Source organism: Anopheles marshallii, chromosome 3 (genome assembly GCF_943734725.1).
Source record: "Anopheles marshallii chromosome 3, idAnoMarsDA_429_01, whole genome shotgun sequence".
Classification (NCBI taxonomy): Eukaryota; Metazoa; Arthropoda; class Insecta; order Diptera; family Culicidae; genus Anopheles; species Anopheles marshallii.
In genome coordinates, this window is record NC_071327.1 from 23,157,086 (window position 1) to 23,174,235 (window position 17,150).

The 17,150-nt window shown below is 48.7% G+C and overlaps 4 protein-coding genes across 4 annotated transcripts; 2 read left to right on the forward strand and 2 right to left on the reverse strand.

The window, feature by feature from the left end:
- The first annotated feature begins 384 nt into the window (after positions 1-384).
- On the forward strand, positions 385-3,261 carry LOC128714012 (pre-mRNA-splicing factor CWC22 homolog). Its single transcript, XM_053808888.1, has 2 exons — positions 385-1,756; positions 1,829-3,261. The coding sequence occupies exons 1-2, from the start codon at positions 385-387 to the stop codon at positions 3,259-3,261; spliced, it is 2,805 nt and encodes a 934-aa protein (XP_053664863.1).
- Positions 3,262-3,910: 649 nt separating this feature from the next.
- Positions 3,911-12,129, reverse strand: LOC128714011 (serine/threonine-protein kinase Tor). The gene is made up of 6 exons (XM_053808887.1): positions 11,916-12,129; positions 10,428-11,830; positions 5,946-10,370; positions 4,643-5,464; positions 4,255-4,567; positions 3,911-4,149 (listed from the first exon to the last, which is right to left on the reverse strand). Exons 1-6 carry the CDS (start codon positions 12,127-12,129, stop codon positions 3,911-3,913), a joined length of 7,416 nt encoding a protein of 2,471 aa, XP_053664862.1.
- Positions 12,130-13,132: 1,003 nt separating this feature from the next.
- Positions 13,133-13,871, forward strand: LOC128713817 (MOB kinase activator-like 3). Its single transcript, XM_053808685.1, has 2 exons — positions 13,133-13,669; positions 13,752-13,871. Exons 1-2 carry the CDS (start codon positions 13,133-13,135, stop codon positions 13,869-13,871), a joined length of 657 nt encoding a protein of 218 aa, XP_053664660.1.
- A 961-nt stretch (positions 13,872-14,832) lies between these two features.
- On the reverse strand, positions 14,833-16,201 carry LOC128710786 (mitochondrial import receptor subunit TOM40 homolog 1-like). Its single transcript, XM_053805638.1, has 4 exons — positions 16,021-16,201; positions 15,549-15,811; positions 15,243-15,472; positions 14,833-15,160 (listed from the first exon to the last, which is right to left on the reverse strand). Exons 1-4 carry the CDS (start codon positions 16,199-16,201, stop codon positions 14,833-14,835), a joined length of 1,002 nt encoding a protein of 333 aa, XP_053661613.1.
- Positions 16,202-17,150: the final 949 nt, after the last annotated feature.

A 17,150-nucleotide genomic window follows, 5' to 3' on the forward strand; every position in this document is an offset into this window, starting at 1 on the left:
AGGCCCATTTTTCTTTATGCATGAAGAACGGTCTGGTCGTACTGCTTCTAGAGGATGTTTTGGTTCGTTCTCCTCTCTCCTAAATTTCGATAATTGGTTATTAAGCTTTATTGGAAATGTGTGTAATTTTTTTTTATTTTAATATTCTCTCATCTCCGCGCAAAAAAAAAATAATTTATTAGTTTTGCACGCATTTGCTATCAATTTGTGACAGGTTGTCAGAATATCCTGACAGCAAGCGTCAACTGCAGGTAGAAAAAGCAGTAGCCAGACAACAGAGCACGGGTTGTTTACGCTTGAATTGTGTGTGAAATATTCAGCTATTATTTGTGCTACTGCCGGAAACTATTCCTTGCAAGTGTTGAAAGTCCTTTATGTATCGCAATGCCCGATATTGAAGAACAGGTTGAGACCAAACCGGTGATTGGTGCGGAGGCTGCAGCAGCAACAAAACAACCGGATAACGAGCGTTCCTCAAGAAGCGCCAGTCCACCTGCTAACCGTTTGAAATCGGTCGTCACCCGGCGTAAGGACACGATAGAGGAAGGCGAACTGACCTCGGATCGTTCCCGTTCAAGATCACGTTCTCGTTCCCGTTCGCACTCCGACATCGACAGGAGATATGACTCCCGCAGTAAAAGACACGAACGGCATCGTCGTAGTCGTTCAAGGAGGCGAACACCGTCACGCTCCCGGTCTAGATCCCGATCCCGTTCACGTAGTAGGAGTCGGTCTCGTCGATACGGAGGAAACCGAAGACGGCGTCGATCTTATTCACGTTCTCGCTCCTATTCGCGATCCCGGTCAAGATCTCGTTCGCGCGATCGACGTCGCAATAATCGCCGAGATAATGAAGCTGGAAGATCCAGAGATGCTAGAAAGGAAGGTCAAGAACAACGGGCAAGACCCGAACGAAAGGAGGAGGGTGACGAGTCTTTGCTTCGCAACGAAAAGCCCGCCATCCGCAAAACGGTTGACTTGTTGACGTCGAAAACGGGTGGAGCGTACATACCTCCGGCCAAGTTGCGTATGATGCAGGCGGAAATCACAGATAAATCTTCGGCAGCCTACCAGCGCATTTCGTGGGAAGCACTGAAGAAATCAATTCATGGGTTTATCAACAAGGTAAACGTAGACAACATTGGCGTAATTACGCGAGAGTTGTTGCGTGAAAACATCATCCGTGGACGCGGTTTGCTCTGCCGGTCCATCATCCAAGCGCAGGCCGCATCTCCAACCTTCACGCACGTGTATGCGGCATTGGTCGCCATCATAAACTCCAAGTTCCCGAACATAGGAGAACTGCTGTTGCAGCGCTTGGTCATACAGTTCAAGCGTGGATTCCGACGTAACGACAAATCGATCTGTCTTTCGGCATCTCGGTTCGTAGCCCACTTGGTGAACCAGCGCGTGGCTCACGAGATTCTTGCACTGGAAATTTTAACGCTGCTCGTTGAAAATCCTACCGATGATTCGGTGGAGGTGGCGATCGCGTTCCTAAAGGAGGTCGGCCAAAAGCTGACGGAAGTTTCTGGCAAGGGCATTAATGCAATTTTTGAAATGCTCAAAAACATTCTGCACGAAGGAAAGCTGGACAAGCGCGTGCAGTACATGATCGAGGTGGTGTTTCAAATTCGGAAGGACGGATTTAAAGATCATGCCGCTGTAGTTGATGCGCTTGAGCTGGTGGAAGAAGATGATCAATTCACGCACCTCATCATGCTGGATGAAGCAACTGATACGCAGGACATATTAAGTAAGAAATTTATTTTACTATTTCGGATAGAACTTGCAGTCTTAGTGAATTATGGTGTTTTGCTCATTTCAGATGTTTTTAAGGTGGATCCAGAGTATGAAGCAAACGAAGCGAAATATAAAGACATTAGTCGAGAAATCCTTGGCAGCGACGCAGAGGACGACGATGGCGATAAAAGTGACTCGTCCAGCGGTGATAGCGATTCGGATGACGATGAAGCCGGTAGCGATTCGGATGAGGGGGATGATGACAAGAAAAAACAGGACACTATAATCGATAACACCGAGACAAATCTAATCGCCTTGCGACGGACCATCTATCTAACGATCCACTCCAGTCTCGATTACGAGGAATGCGCCCACAAGCTAATGAAGATGGAGCTCAAACCGGGCCAGGAACAGGAACTCTGTCACATGTTCCTCGACTGCTGTGCCGAGCAAAGGACGTACGAAAAATTTTACGGTCTTCTTGCGCAACGGTTCTGCATGATCAACAAAATCTACATCGCACCGTTCGAGCAGATCTTTCAAGACACGTACACAACAACGCACCGACTGGACACAAATCGGTTGCGCAATGTGAGCAAATTCTTTGCCCACCTATTGTTTACCGACTCGATCGGGTGGGATGTATTGCAATGCATTCGACTGAACGAGGAGGACACCACCAGCTCGAGTCGCATATTCATCAAGATTCTTTTCCAAGAACTTGCCGAGTATATGGGACTGTTCAAGCTGAACGCTCGGCTTAAAGATCCAACACTGCAGGAACCATTCGCCGGCCTGTTTCCGAGAGACAACCCGAAAAACACACGTTTTGCCATCAATTATTTCACCTCGATTGGGCTCGGCGGGTTGACGGATGAGTTGCGCGAATTTTTAAAGCATGCACCGAAACCAATCGTTCAGCCATTGCCGGCACCGGTTGCATCGAGCGGCTCGAGTGATTCCGATTCCAGCAGCTCGGATTCGGACAGCTCATCATCCGATACGTCCTCTTCGTCCAGCGATTCCAGCACCAGCAGCAGCTCTGAATCGGAGAAAGAATCAAACAAACGGAAGCGAAGAAAAAACAGAGAGAAGGAAAATGCTGCGAGAAAACAGAAGAAATCTGAGAAACAAAAACAATCCGATCAAAAGTCGAAGAGTAAGCGTGACGATCGTACGGAAAAAAGAAAACAGCACAGCAAGGAAGCGGAAAAAGTTGATGGAACACGCGATAAATATGACCGGTCAAGAAAGGGTGAGAGATACACCGGAAAACACCCGAACGAGAGTGACAGCCGTCAGCACCGGCAACGGGAACAAGATGACGATTACAATCGCAGTCGGGAACAACAATTTTCAAGACATCATCGCGATGAAACGGTTCCAGACAAAAGACGCGAACGGGATCGTGATCGTGATCGCCAACCGGCTCGGACACGTGATCGTGACACCCAGCGAGATAACGATCGCCGAGAACGGGATCACCGCGATCATCGTGGTGGCCATGAGCGCCGTTGAATCCATATATTCGAGCATATAACGCAAGCTGTAATGTAATTGGTTTAGTAATAAATCCTTTTTGCCACGTGTGATTTGCGTATTAACGTCTTTTTATTTTGTTTTTTTTTTTTTCATTCTAATAAGTTTGTAATACGTTATATTTAATTACCCGGCGTTCAAACTACGCATTCCAAGCAAGTGTAAGACACGAAACTAATGTAAATGTTATATAAAACAAAAGCAAAGGAAGATCAGAACACTTCAAAAACGGCAGAAATCACATCATCACAAACTTATTTACAGAAAAGAGAAACAACGGACAAAATTTATCCGCCGCGTCTGCGGTGTCTAGTTCTAATGCAAAAACTATACAAATGTATCTCGCGCCAACGACAACATAACATAAACACATTGCGTAGTAATATACAGCCGTGACCGCAACATTTTGCCTCGAAGAAATGAAATTTTATCTTTACAGCATCAATTTGGTCCTTGCGTCGCCGTGGTGGCAAAAAATGATGCCAACAAATTCAGACTCAGAATGAATATTCATGATTTGCAAAAAATTTGCGGCAATGGCTATAATTATATAAACAAATAATATAATTCTTATTCATCAATGAAACGATTGCGAAACGCTTGCTTTACCCTGATCGTAAGGATCCCTTTACCAAAATGGACACCATCCTATGTAGCACTGGCAAAGATTTTCGTTACTCGTCGCTTGTTGAATCAGCAAATCTATCTGCCGATTGACGGCTACTGGCTCTGCTTTACCGAAATCCTTACCGGTCAGTTTGTCCTTCACACGGTCCACAATAGCACGGGCTTTTTTATTCGTCACATCGACCGGATTCTGCACGACAGGGAAATTCCCATCCGGTGCATCACCTCCAGCAGGAGCCGCTGCACCGGATGCGCTTGGAACGGGAATAGCGCCAGTTCCACTGCCGGAAGGAACGTTCACAGTGGCTGATGCACCGCCACCACCCGCATTTAGCTCATTTAAACGTGCGTCTCTTCTGGCGCTGTAGCTCAACAGTGAATCCTCTTGTATGCTATCCGACCCACTGTCCATTTCACCCGCATTCTTCGATCGACGCAACCGGTCCGAATCCAGCAGACGCCAATTTAGCAGCGGATCGTACACGAACGCTTCCAGCACCGCCATCAAGCTATCTTTGTTGCGTCGCAACACGTGCATAACGCTCTCGCAGGTGCGCCGGTACGTTCCTTCGATTCCGGTCACTTCCATCGCGTTGATTAGCATACGCGTCAGACGGAAGGGAATCTTCTCCGGGAACTTCTCTCGTGTCATAGCGACCTAACGGAATGGGAAGAGAGCGAACGTCATCAGTGATCACGGTATACTTTAAAATGCTAGGTTTGGAACACTTACCTCGAAACAATCACCGAAATCGATATGAAGAATTTTTCCACTCAACCGATCCAACATCAAGTTCGAAGGGTGGCGATCGCCGAGTCCCAGAATGTACCCGACCATCGACATGACCGCCAACGACCGGATGTAGTTGGTGCGCCGATCAAACCACTGCTCCGAGGATGGGCTTTTCAGCCAGAGCAGCTTGGCCAAATCGTCACCCTTCGTCTGTTCCAGCGCATGTTCAAACACCTCGACCTTCTGCATCACCGTCAGGTGATCGTAATCCGGCGCCATCCGCAGCATGATCCGATGCTCGATGTTTAGCATCATTTTCTTCGAATCGCGATAGTCGCGGATCAGCTTGTGCAGCGTGTCACAGTGCGGTACCCAACCGATCAGACCCGAGTTAGTGCTGAGCGGTATCACCGCATACCGCTGAATCGTTAGATTGCGCCGGAAGGTATCGCGATCGTTCAGCAGTAGCGTGTTTACCAGCCCGAACAGTTGCATCACACGCTCGTCTTGGCGCAAATCTTCGTGGCCTTTCAGCAGGAACATGTAGTTTTTACCATTCGAACCCCGAATGCACAGCTTCCGTGGCCGCTGCTTCGAGCTGATAATCGTGAGGTTCGTTTCGATGCTGGCGATACAAATCAATGGTTGACCGGGCGTATAGCTACCCGGAACGGCCAGTTCCAGGTTGCGACAGGCGAGCAGTTTCGGGCTAACGTACTGCAGCTCCAGCGAGGTGAGTTGCACCAGCTGGCGCGAAATGCGCCTAAATACGTGGTAGTACAAATCCCATGCCTGGTTTAGATCGCGCACGTTTTTCGTACTCTGGAAATAGATAAGTAGAGAGTTGAGATCGTCGTCTATCGTGGTATTTTCGATGGCACACACGCTATTTTGGATGAGATGGATTTTTCCGAATTAAAAAAAAAATAATAATTGGAGCAATGTATGATTACGATGAAATGCACAGTTTTAGTCTGCCGTTTGCTGGCTTGAGAAACAAATTGTTTGACCTACATTGGGCACCTCTGAGGGCAACCTGAAGGACCGGTGGGCATCATAGAGGCGGGACTGTTGAAGCTAGAACAAAATCGATACGTTTCTCATAATGTGCAACAAAATGTCTAATCATCGAACGTCGGGATCCCCCGCTTTTCGGCCAGTAACTTTGGAACGAAATGTGTCTCACGAACTTGTCCGGTAAAGTATGCAAGTAAGTAGACACTCCAAAGCATTTCATAAGCCAAAAAGAAAATATCTGTGTTTTCTAATTTGCAGAATGTACCATGGGAAGAGCAAGACTTACCTTATAATTTCTACACCATTCCTGTGCTTCGGACAAATCACGTCCGTATGCCTGGTTGAACGACGACTCCTTCAATGTTTGCGGTCCGCGCTGTAGCATAGCGTGCAAGGGCTCCAACGTCGCAAACATGCCTTCTATATTCTGCTCCCCGAAGTACAGTCGGGACGCTTCCTCCAGTCCCTCGTGCCACTGTTCATGCCACAGGATGGCCACCCGAATCAGCTCCTCGCTGATCAGCAGTACCTGGTTGACGAGCGTATTCGAATGTTCGCACATGTTGTTCAATATTTTGTGAGCGGCCTGTTTGCGGGTGCCCGGTGCTGACTTTGATGCCACCGTAAGCGGATACACCAGGGCCTGCGGGTGCGTTTTGCCAATCTCCGTCAGCAGATAGTTAATCAGCTGTCCGACCAAATTGCGCGGTGTGTCGATTCGTGCGATCAGTTGCGGTATCACCTGGAGCCACGTGTTTTTATCGATTACACGCATTCCTTCGACCAGCGCTTCGTAAACTTCCTCGTACTGGGCGTGATCGAACCAGAGGGTAAGCAACCGCAAGGTGTCCTGCAGCGAATTGCCCTGGGAGAGATTGATCGACTGGAAGAAGCCACGCACCGCTGGTACGGCGTAATGCTTAATCAGCGTCCGCTCGGCAGCACTGCCCGGATTTTTGGTGTACTCTTCCTGCTGCTTCTTAGCCTGCACCACCTCAAAGTTCATGTACGCCCAATTGTGCCACGCCTTGTACCAGTTCGGATCGTGCTTCGTAGCTCGGCTGTAGCATACGAGAATCCCGTTCACCAGATGCTCCTTCAGCAGATTGCCACTGGTGGAACTGCTCTGCCACATGCCCAGCTTCAAGAAACATCTGGCCAACAGCCGCCGGTTCTCATCCTTCAAATCGTCCTGCCCACCCGCTCCGCTACTGGCGGTGAAGGCCTGCGGGCTGAAAGACGCCACAAAGCGGTTCAGATGGTCGTAAGCTTCCTTCACGTACCCGGCCATATGTAGATGCTTCGTGTATGCGAACGTTACGTGCGGTTTATCGATCGGAAGCGGCTCACCCAGGTTCTGCATCGGATCGTGCTCAAGCAGCATTACAAGCGTTTTTTCGGATAGCTTTAACGAACCATTCTTGCGGCACAACGAGGCAAACTTCAGCCACGTACGGATGTCTTCCTTCGGCGACAACACCAACGAGTGCACCTGAATCACACGCTGCCAGTCCTCGACGAGACGCTGTCCTCCCAGCAACCGGTCCCACCACATAGACTTGATCGTTTCACGTCGCTCCGGGATCAGCTTGTACTGGATCACTTCCTCCAGCTCGGCTAGCATCTGCACGCACACCATCGGACCGTATGCCCGCTCGTACGACTCACCCGCCATAGCGGTCAGCTCCGTGTCGAGCAGATCGCGCGTCGAATCGATCAAACTTTGCGCGACCTCGTACTGCTCATTGTGTACGGCCAGCACGGCCCTGTAGAAGGCGCCATCCTGCGTGTCCTCGGGAATGCAGCGTACGAACCGATGCATACCTTCCCAGTCTTGCAAACCCCACGCGGCAGCAGCCGCTAATCGACCCGCTTTGCTCTGTCCCTCCGATCCCAGTGTATCCCAGTTATCCGTCGTTACGGCGTTCAGTGCGGACCATTCACCCAACGCTTCCAGGCAACGCATCTCACCCAGTCGCGATTCGAGGTCGTTCGGGTTAGTTTTTAGCTTTTCCGAATAAAGCGTTCGTGCCTGTTCCCAGCTGTGCAACTTTTCGTACCAGCGCACTTGAACCTTCATTTCCTCTGCGCTGGACCGGTGCCGTCCGGCGTACTCCAGCAACCCTTCGGCCGCTTCCTTCTGCTGCAGCTTGTTGTTTATGAGAATGAGCGACTCAAACAGTGACTGGTGGTGATCCTGCGTCTGATGGAATTCCTCCTCCTTGTAGTGGAGGGCTTTCGCGTACGCCCGACATTCCATCGCGCGTTCGCCCAAAATCTTCGAATCGATCTTGAGCGGATAGCTTTCACAGTGTTCCATAAATTCGGCTAAATTCAGTACCGTTTGGGTAATTTCCGGCAGGTCCTGTACCGTCAGCGCTTGCGTAAGGCTGTGCGCAAGGTCTTGCTTTAACTTGTCCGATAGATCCGACCAGCAAGACACGAATGCCGCATTGAACAGGTCTTTCAACAGCTGAGGATAATTTTGGGCCAGCGTTGCACACGATCGCAGCGCCGGGTTTTTCGACTCTTTCAGCAGTATTATGCTTAGCCGCCGTAACCACTCCAACCAATCGTCCTTGGAGACGCGCCGATTCGCCTTAAACATTGCTTCGAGATCGGACATCGATACGGGGAACTTCTTGATCGTGCTATCGCTCGGTAGCGAAATTTCCCGATTCCGGTTCCTTGCCTGCCGTATGCGGAACTCATCGTCCATCGCAAGCGTGCTGTTGTTCTGCAGCTTGGTCAGCAGCTTCGTGTATTCCACCGACGGTACCTTGTTCTTAATCATGACTCGATTTACCAGCGGCACAAACACCAAATATTTGCGCCCCAGCTGTATCATGATCGAGCAGAGTGTCGTCAGCGCAACGGGCCTTAGCTCGGGATAATTGTCGATCACGCGCACCAGCGGATGTACGACGCGGGAAGAAAAATCGGTAAAATCGAGGACTTCGGCAAGATAGTTGATCGTTTGCAGCGCCGTAATGGAAACGTTCAGCGGAATGTCAAGCGGTTCGAACAGCTTCACAATCGCTGGTATGATCAGGTGCAGATAGTCGTCCAGATTGTTGCCAAAGTTGCGCATGGCACCGAGCAGCTTCACGGTGACGGCACGATCCTTCGAGGTGTCGTGTAACAGGACGCGCAATATTTGCGGCATCAGCTGAGGTAGATACACTTTAAACTCACAGCCCAACGCAATGGCAATCTTTTCCACCAGATTAATGATGGTCGGTTGCAGGGATGCGGCCGATGCCGTTGACGATGACGTACCAACGCCCTGACCACCGCCACCACCGGTGGTCCAGAACGTCTTGATCAGTTCGAAGATATCGTCCATGAAGCCGATAATGTGTTGCTTCACGATCGATATCAGCGTGGAGAGTTGTTGAAACAGGTACTCCTTAAGGCTCATCTCGGCTGTTACGATGTTCCGAAGCAGACAGGGCAGCACCTGCGAAAGGTACGGCACTCCCTTTATGCCCAGACTGGTAAACGTAAATGTGATTGCCTGCACAACGCTGAGATGATGGTTTGATAGGGTTGGGTCGCGTAAAATTTTCATCAATGTCGATATTACCACCGCCGGATAGTACTCGTCCAGCTGTGTGCTCATGTTAATTAGCATTTCCGATGTGGAAAGGTCGGTCGGTTCATCGCTTTTCGTGTCGACCGAAATTAGGATGTTTGCACTCGTCTGACTGTCGATCAAGCCACGGTTCATCTTATGCTTGTAAGGATCGAGTGCGCCAAGCAGTCCAAGCACTCGAATCGTTTCCCGCCGGACATACAGCTGCTGCTCGGTTTTCAAAAAGTTTATCAGTATGTCAATCAGATTCGGATACTTGTTGTACGGTACCACTACTTGCCCAGTGGCACTGACAAGCTGCCCAAATGTCCATAGTGCAACAGCACGCTTTTCCGTAGAACCCGCATCACTGAGCATGTCGAGCAGGAGCTGCAGCAGCTCGTCTGACCATTTCTGCAGCACATGATGACCGCCTATTACTTCGGCCAAATCCCCAATTGCGCGCAGAACGTTCAACACCACGCTCGGGTTCTGATCCGGTTCCTTTAGCTTCGGCACGAGGATCGTTAGTATCGGGCGCATGTAAGACGCTACCAACCGTGGTGTACTCACGATCAGATGGTCCAACATTCTCGCACTCTGCTCCTTATTTCGGCTAACACCCGAGTGTTCCAATTCCGTCAGCAGTTGTACCATCGTTTTACGCAGACTTGGCATCACGTACGCCGGATTTATCGTCGATAGCCGGCCAATAATGATGATCGCAAGCTCCCGTATTTCAAACACCTCATCATGAATGGTCACTAACAGCGAGCTAAGAAACCACGGTTGGGCCAGCTGTGTATCGAAGCTTTCGTCAAGTGATTTAAGCACCCTCAATCGCACAGCCGGATCCACGTCCGTGATGCCGACGACTAGGATTTTCTCCAGCACCGAGCTGAGTGTTTGTGTGAGCGTTTCGGACACATCATTCCCATTGCTGTCCGCTGCCTGGAGCGCTAATTTTAACAACAGCGTACACGTCTGCACCGCCTCGATGCGGATCTCTTGCTGCTCGCTGTTGAGAAAGTGATCGGCACAGCGCTGTACAAATTGTAGCAAGCTGCATCCTTCGAAGCTAAATGTGCCTAGCGTTTGCAATGCCAAGACGATCGTAGCCGTATCGTGCACTTGCTGCTGTATTGGTTGTGGCTGCGGTTGCTGTTCCAGCGTGCTTAAAAAGGCGGGCGACACAACCGAGTGGGACTTGGGGACGATAAATTGTGGCAACGGGCGGTTCATTAGCACGTAGGACAGTATCTTCAGCAGACCGGCAGTAATTTCGGGCTGTGCTAGCGGTACCGTTTCGCACAGTTCCCGCAGGCAGATGATCAACGCCGGACTTAAACCTGTCGACAGCATGGGCGCTACAATCTCCTTAACTTCATGGGTTATACCACCTTTAAGGGCGTGCCCTAGCAGCATAACGCACATAAACACTGATGGATCGACCGGGGTTTTCCGTTTGCTTGGCGTGTCTTTCGGTGGCAACGCACTGCCAATTAACTCCATGATGCGTTTCGTGTATGGTTCGATTTCCTTCTCAACCGCCACAGCAATGTACCCGAGCGATATGAACGCGGCATTGCGTTCCTTTTCCTTGCTCCTTAGCAAGGTGAGCAAATAGTTTGCCACCGTGCGCAGATGTAGCCGCACAAACTCTTCCCGATTGAACGCTGCCAAGCGCGGGAAAATTGCCAGCAGTGTCTGAATAACGTAGGGAGATTTTGAACTGCGCTGATCCAGCACAGCTTGGCAGATAGTGTCGTACTTTTCCCTCACTAACGCTCTGTAAAGTGCAGACTCCTGCACACTGTTGTTCTGGCGGAAAAACTTCAGATCCGTCACGACATCATAGTAGCGTGAGCTGTAGCTGGCGGAACCGTGCCCCGTATGGTTGCCGAGTTTCTCCATAAAAGGCACCCGAATACGTGGCATAAACCGACGGCCCTCCTCATCCTTCTGTCCACGTATCGATCGTTTCTGGTCGACATTTAAATTATCCAGCTTCATGTACTGTTTCTCCCAGGCCGCGTGCGAACAGCGCAGTATTTCCTTGAACACGATCAGCGCACCGTGCACACGATCATCTCGATTCAAATTCTTTTCTCGTCCTACCGTATCCCGCAAACATTCGAATGCCTGATCGTAACAATTCATATGCCACTGGGTATTGTTGTTTTGCTTCGTTCCTTCGCGCTGCGACGTCAGGATGAGCACGGCCCTGAGCGCCTGGCCCGCCCCTTCCCGGATGGCCGCCTTTGGATCCTTTATTGCGACGAATATATGATCAAAGAAACTTCCAACTTGTTGATAAAAAAAGGTCGGCATGGCAACAGCGAGCTCGCGCAACACCAATACCGCTGCCTGACGCTTGTTTTCCACCCGGTCTTCCGATAGCCATTCGAAGGCACGCTTAATATCGAATTCAAACGAACTGGCACCATTCGAGCCGGGCAGCAGGGCCAACTTTACCAGAACCGTCGCTGCCAACTCCATCACGCAAACGTCGCTGACGGGTAATAGGTTGCGCAGATTGTTCGAGTACCGGGAAATTTTGTTTGTTGTATTCACGACGTCACCGTTGATGAGACAATCTACAAATAATCAAAAAAAAGGTACACATGGATTGAGAATACCGAGGTCCCAAAACAAGGCGCACTTGGAAGTCCGAATAGTTACCGATAGCCAATATTCCTCCCTTTTTTTCATTGTTATCCGGGCTTGTGAGCATCTCGAAGATATGGTGGTTGAAATCCTCGAAGAACATATCGTCCGGAGTTTCGCGAAGCTCCGTCTTAACGTACAGCGACAGATCCTTGATTGCTTTGTTCTGTACATCCTTGTTTCGGGATTTAAGCCCGTTTACAAACAGAAGCACTTTTACCATCGACATGATGCTTTTTTGTGGTTACAGGTACATATAACTAAACCAACCCCACCAGCGGTGGTTCTTTCTTCTGTTCGTTACTGTTGTGCGCGCGAACCATAAATGCTGCCAAGCACTGACCAACGGATGTGATCCTACTTGGATAGCTTATGTTGATGTTTATATCCGCACAATTCACAACAAACACTGCACATCTCACCTACACTATCTCACCTTCGCGCACGCAAACACACACTGACGAATGGACACCCGATCACGCACACTTTCGTCAACAGCACGTCAGCGTAGCGCTCAGCACGTCGGCTCTGGTCACGCAATCAGACCGAAATAACCTATTTCGTTGCGTACCAAGCCCTAATTCCCCACCGGGAACCGGTTGCCTCGTGGCTAATCCATGCGGCAAACTATACTTACGACCTGTATTTACCGGTCGGCAGTAAAGAATTAACCAAAATTTACTTTCTCCGCAGCGGTGCGTTGCAAAATTCTTTTCCTAAATGAGCTGTCAAAATGGCTACTGCACTGACAGCTTGCACCGTTGACAGATGGGATCTCAGTCGGGCAGGCACAAACATCAGCAACGAGCAAAAAACACACACAACTCTTGGCATGTTTGGTCGCGAGAAATTCTAAACCCCATTTGGATATTGTATAATACGCAGCGCGTACGCAGGAGATCCGATTAAACGCGGACTTTAAAAGAGCTGGTAAGGCTTCCGAAGGTTCTGTGTGTGCAAAACAAGCGCGATAATCGGTTTTCAACACTGATGGTAGTTGTTTGTTGTGTCGAGGCCTACTTTGGCAGGACAGGTGGAGCTGTGTGCAGCGGGAAAGTGCCAGACAGAATGGGACCCAAAAAAGGAATTTTCATGACCGTTTAATCGGATTCCGACTGGCCGATAGTGTTTTAGCTCGGGCTTACCCGTTTATTGATCGTTCAGCAGCTGCCGAGTTATAGACGAAGACGCGAACAAACAGCTTAATTGTGGCGAAACTACGACAATCGAGAATGGCACTGAACGGGTTTTTGGAATTCTTTCAACGGGAGAAAACGTTCCGGCCGAAGAAACGGTTTACCCAGGGCACGATCCGGTATTCGCTGCACAAGCAAGCCAACGCCAGCCTCCAGTCGGGTATCAATCTGAAGGAGGTGGTAAGGCTTCCGGCGGGCGAGAACATGAACGATTGGCTTGCGGTCCACGTGGTGGACTTCTTCAATCGGATCAATCTCATCTACGGCACCATATCGGAGTACTGCAACGAAACCACCTGTCCGACGATGAGCGGAGGTGCAAAGTATGAATACCTGTGGGCAGATGGAGAAACCTACAAGAAACCGATACAGTTACCGGCCCCACGGTACATCGAGCTGTTGATGGATTGGGTAGAGAATCAGATCAACAACGAAACACTGTTCCCCGTATCGACCGATGTGCCATTTCCTAAAACGTTTCCGAGTTTGTGCAAAAAAATCCTGACCCGTCTGTTTCGGGTGTTTGTGCACGTGTACATTCATCATTTCGATAGGATTTTCAGTATTGGCGCAGTAAGTAATTGTAGCGTGTAAATGATGTAAGACTTATAAATACACCTAAAGCATACTTTACTCCCTTCTCCAAACGCCGCAGGAAGCGCACGTAAACACCTGCTATAAACATTTCTACTACTTCGTAACCGAGTTTGACCTGATGTCAGCAAAAGAACTCGAGCCTCTCGCCGTGATGACGGCGCAAATGTGCACAGACTAACCAGGTGCGATCGTAATGATATAGGTATGGAACATAAAAACTGTATTCGAACAGCTAAGCAAACACGGCTACGATGAAGACGTCCCATGCTGAAGTGGTAAGACGACAAATATACAAACAAATCAATGCTATGCAATGCAAACAAAAGAGCCGCCATACTATCCCCCATACACGTGGGGCCAGGTGATGGTCGTGAGCAGAAGTTGGAGTGACGCCTCATAAACTCAAAGAAATAAAGTGCAAACAAAAAGCTGAAAACAATAATTGGTAAAGATTTTAACCGATTTTAATAAAAAAAATCATCCATTGTAAAATATCTTGTAAACAAACAAACAACATCCCCTCCGCCACTATATACGCCCTTTTCCTTTAACTCAGCTCGAAGTAGGCGTTGATACAAGAAATTGCCGCAGCATATTTATCCAATTGAATGTTTTGTTCCCCGGGTGCTTTCCGGTACAAGGATGATTCTCCTTCAATTTGTGGCTCGCATTAATGAAACATTTATTTCTTGATGATACACTATGGCGCAGGCAGTCACAAACGCAATACTACCAACATTTTCATTGCATGTGAAACAGAGGAAACGGGTTTGTGTCGCACAGATATTGGATTCGGCAGTGCTGGACAGGGATGTTGGGCCGATTATAAACTCTATGTAAACCTTCTTTTCTGTACAACACACAGTGCACAGTGGTTCGCCCATCTTTGCTCAGCAACTATGTATATTGTTGATAACCTTGCCAACTATAAATCCCTTAGTCTCCCTATCCAGCCTTATGGTGTAGCTCTTCTCTAACTTTCTTCTTTGCTGTTTGCGTACGAAATTACTGCTATTCTCTTGCAGGTTTCGTTTGTTTTTCCCAGTCCAGTTATAAGAATGTGTCGGAATTTGACAGGAAATGCTTACTTTGATCGCCTTCAATATGTCTTCTATTCGGTTCACTAGAGTTTAACGCACCTAGCCCACAATCAACCCACACCCGAGTCGGAATTGATTTTTAGTGTGATTCAGCATACCACTGAGCGCGAAGGTGAAGGGTAATGGTTGTAACTTTTTCTCTAGGACCGCTCCTACCGTCCAGTTACTGTCCACCATACCCCGGAACACTAGGTCCGACTTTGGCAGGTCCACCTGGTAGCCAATGGTGGCGACAGATTCCTGCATCCGGAAATTGGTTTCTACTTCCGCTCCAATTTGAAGTTGCTCGCTGGCACGCTGGTAGTAGCAAAGATGCACTCCTGCTGCACCAACCGTGCCGGACCATGTGTACAGATCCGTTGCGTACCTTTGAATTGCGTACATGGAAATTAGAACACAATTGATATAATCACTCTACCGATGGGCGTAAAACCCGCAAAACAATTTACCTGGCTGCAGCAGACATTAAAGCAATCTGTCCACCGGGAACTGCCGGTCCGTACTGATAGGCAAACTCTCCACCCATTGCCAGTCGGTTCGTAATGGCCTGTAGGTAATGCGCGACCATAACGCCCGAATTATTAATGACATTTGGATTGCCGACGGTGAGCGAAGTTGTATAGTTTGGTCCCTTATAATCTGTCGTAAGTTGTGCCGCCGTTACTTTGCTGCTTTGGATCTGAAAGTGTAGATGAAGAATATATTAACCGTTTTCCATTACTTCCACGACACAATTAGTTCGAATTTCGTCATACCTGTGATGCGAATTTGCACCGAACATTCGGTGTTACTTGATGAATGATGTTTGCGTTTAGATTTCCCGACGGATCAATATCACCAAGCACGACGGGAAATGCTTCCGTTGGGGAAAGTTGTTTGGTGCCAACGTACATCGCACCAAAGCGATAACCGCTAGTATTCGAAGAGTTCAGATTAATCGTATGTGAGACCTGGAAATGGTTGCTTAAGCCCTTGTTTATCATCAGTTTGGCTCCTTCAAAGTTTGTGGGCATCACATCTGAACTCCCAGTTCCAGTACATCCCGAATGATGAAATGCGGCACGAGCAGCACGCACGCGAGCAGGCGCATTAAAGAAAAAAATGAAGAAAAAACATAAACCATGTAAACGCAACTGTCAATATTCGGTGGTTATGCAATACACGACATGAGCATACTTGGGAAATTACCCAAACCTGATCGACCTGCCGAAACACAACCACACTTACCTTTACATTTCCTGTGTAGTTCTTCCATCGTCCCGGGATTTTCTAATGGTTTTGCATCACCCGATGCTTTATCGGGTGCACCGGCACCATCACCGACCGACGTGAGCGCTTCTGTGGGCATCGGCGGTGGCAGACCGCCGGGCCCAGCAATCGGTTTCGAGGATGCCAACACGTTACCCATGCTGTGACAGCAGTTCTTTCGGGGTCTTTTAGGAGGCTAAGTTGAACACACGGCGTCACAGGGCGGACCTTTGCACGGTTTCACGAAATTTGTGCAGTTTTCCCAACGCTGTACGTTTGTGAAAACTCGTGTGTTCCTTTCGTGCGCTGAGTTTTGACGTGAGTTGAACCGTCAAAATGACATTGACCGTCCTACACCGTACAGATACATCACATTGGACTTTACACCACACCGGCAGATGATGCCAGGGTACAGCAAGTTGTAGATTGGTGAAACATTTCAACGTTTATCATAAACAATAAACATCCTTCACGCACATTTTCACTCTTGACACCTTCCCAAAAAAAACGGTAAATACTTTGCAAAAAAGAACGATTATATAACCACCTCAACACCGTTTCAAAACCGTTCAAGGCGATTTCCATACAGCATCACCAGAATCCGGGTGAACTTACGAGTTTACCCAATGTAAAGCGGACTCTGACAACGGTACTTTTTGACGTATCATTCTCACTTGTCCAATCGTAAATCCACTCTGTGGAAAGAAGATACCAACGCAACACCAATTTCTTCATTTCATGGTGATATCCGTCTTGAATCGTCGCGAATATCATTCATTTTCCTCAATCACACGCGCTGCACGAAAAGAAAAACGTGAAGGTAACCCAGTTGTGGTTGAAAACGAGTTATAAGCTATTCTGTCGCCACCAGCTCGTCCGCACAAGTGCGTTGGAGTATTTATTTTAGTGCGCTAACGAAACGAAGCCTTTTTTGATGGGTGCGATTGAAGTTCCATCATTGTAGGTAAATTGCACCTTGCTCAATGCATTGTTGACGCGTCATAGCCCCCTGTGCCCTGACTCCATCGTTTCTTGTGTCGTCAAATCGATTAATTTCCAAATGAAGTAAGGTAGCGAAAGAAAAACGTCCTTCGTCTGACGGAGAGGTG

Coding starts and splice junctions, on each gene's coding strand:
- LOC128714012 (XM_053808888.1), top strand. CDS start 385: ATGCCCGATATTGAAGAACAGGTTGAGACCAAACCGGTGATTGGTGCG. Junction 1,757..1,828: donor TGATACGCAGGACATATTAA/GTAAGAAATTTA, acceptor TGCTCATTTCAG/ATGTTTTTAAGGTGGATCCA.
- LOC128714011 (XM_053808887.1), bottom strand. CDS start 12,129: ATGTCGATGGTAAAAGTGCTTCTGTTTGTAAACGGGCTTAAATCCCGA. Junction 11,831..11,915: donor GGGAGGAATATTGGCTATCG/GTAACTATTCGG, acceptor GATTATTTGTAG/ATTGTCTCATCAACGGTGAC. Junction 4,150..4,254: donor CAGCGCCAGAAGAGACGCAC/GTTTAAATGAGC, acceptor CATCCGGTGCAG/CGGCTCCTGCTGGAGGTGAT.
- LOC128713817 (XM_053808685.1), top strand. CDS start 13,133: ATGGCACTGAACGGGTTTTTGGAATTCTTTCAACGGGAGAAAACGTTC. Junction 13,670..13,751: donor GGATTTTCAGTATTGGCGCA/GTAAGTAATTGT, acceptor CAAACGCCGCAG/GAAGCGCACGTAAACACCTG.
- LOC128710786 (XM_053805638.1), bottom strand. CDS start 16,201: ATGGGTAACGTGTTGGCATCCTCGAAACCGATTGCTGGGCCCGGCGGT. Junction 15,812..16,020: donor ACTACACAGGAAATGTAAAG/GTAAGTGTGGTT, acceptor CTGGGAGTTCAG/ATGTGATGCCCACAAACTTT. Junction 15,473..15,548: donor GGTGCAAATTCGCATCACAG/GTATGACGAAAT, acceptor CTACACTTTCAG/ATCCAAAGCAGCAAAGTAAC.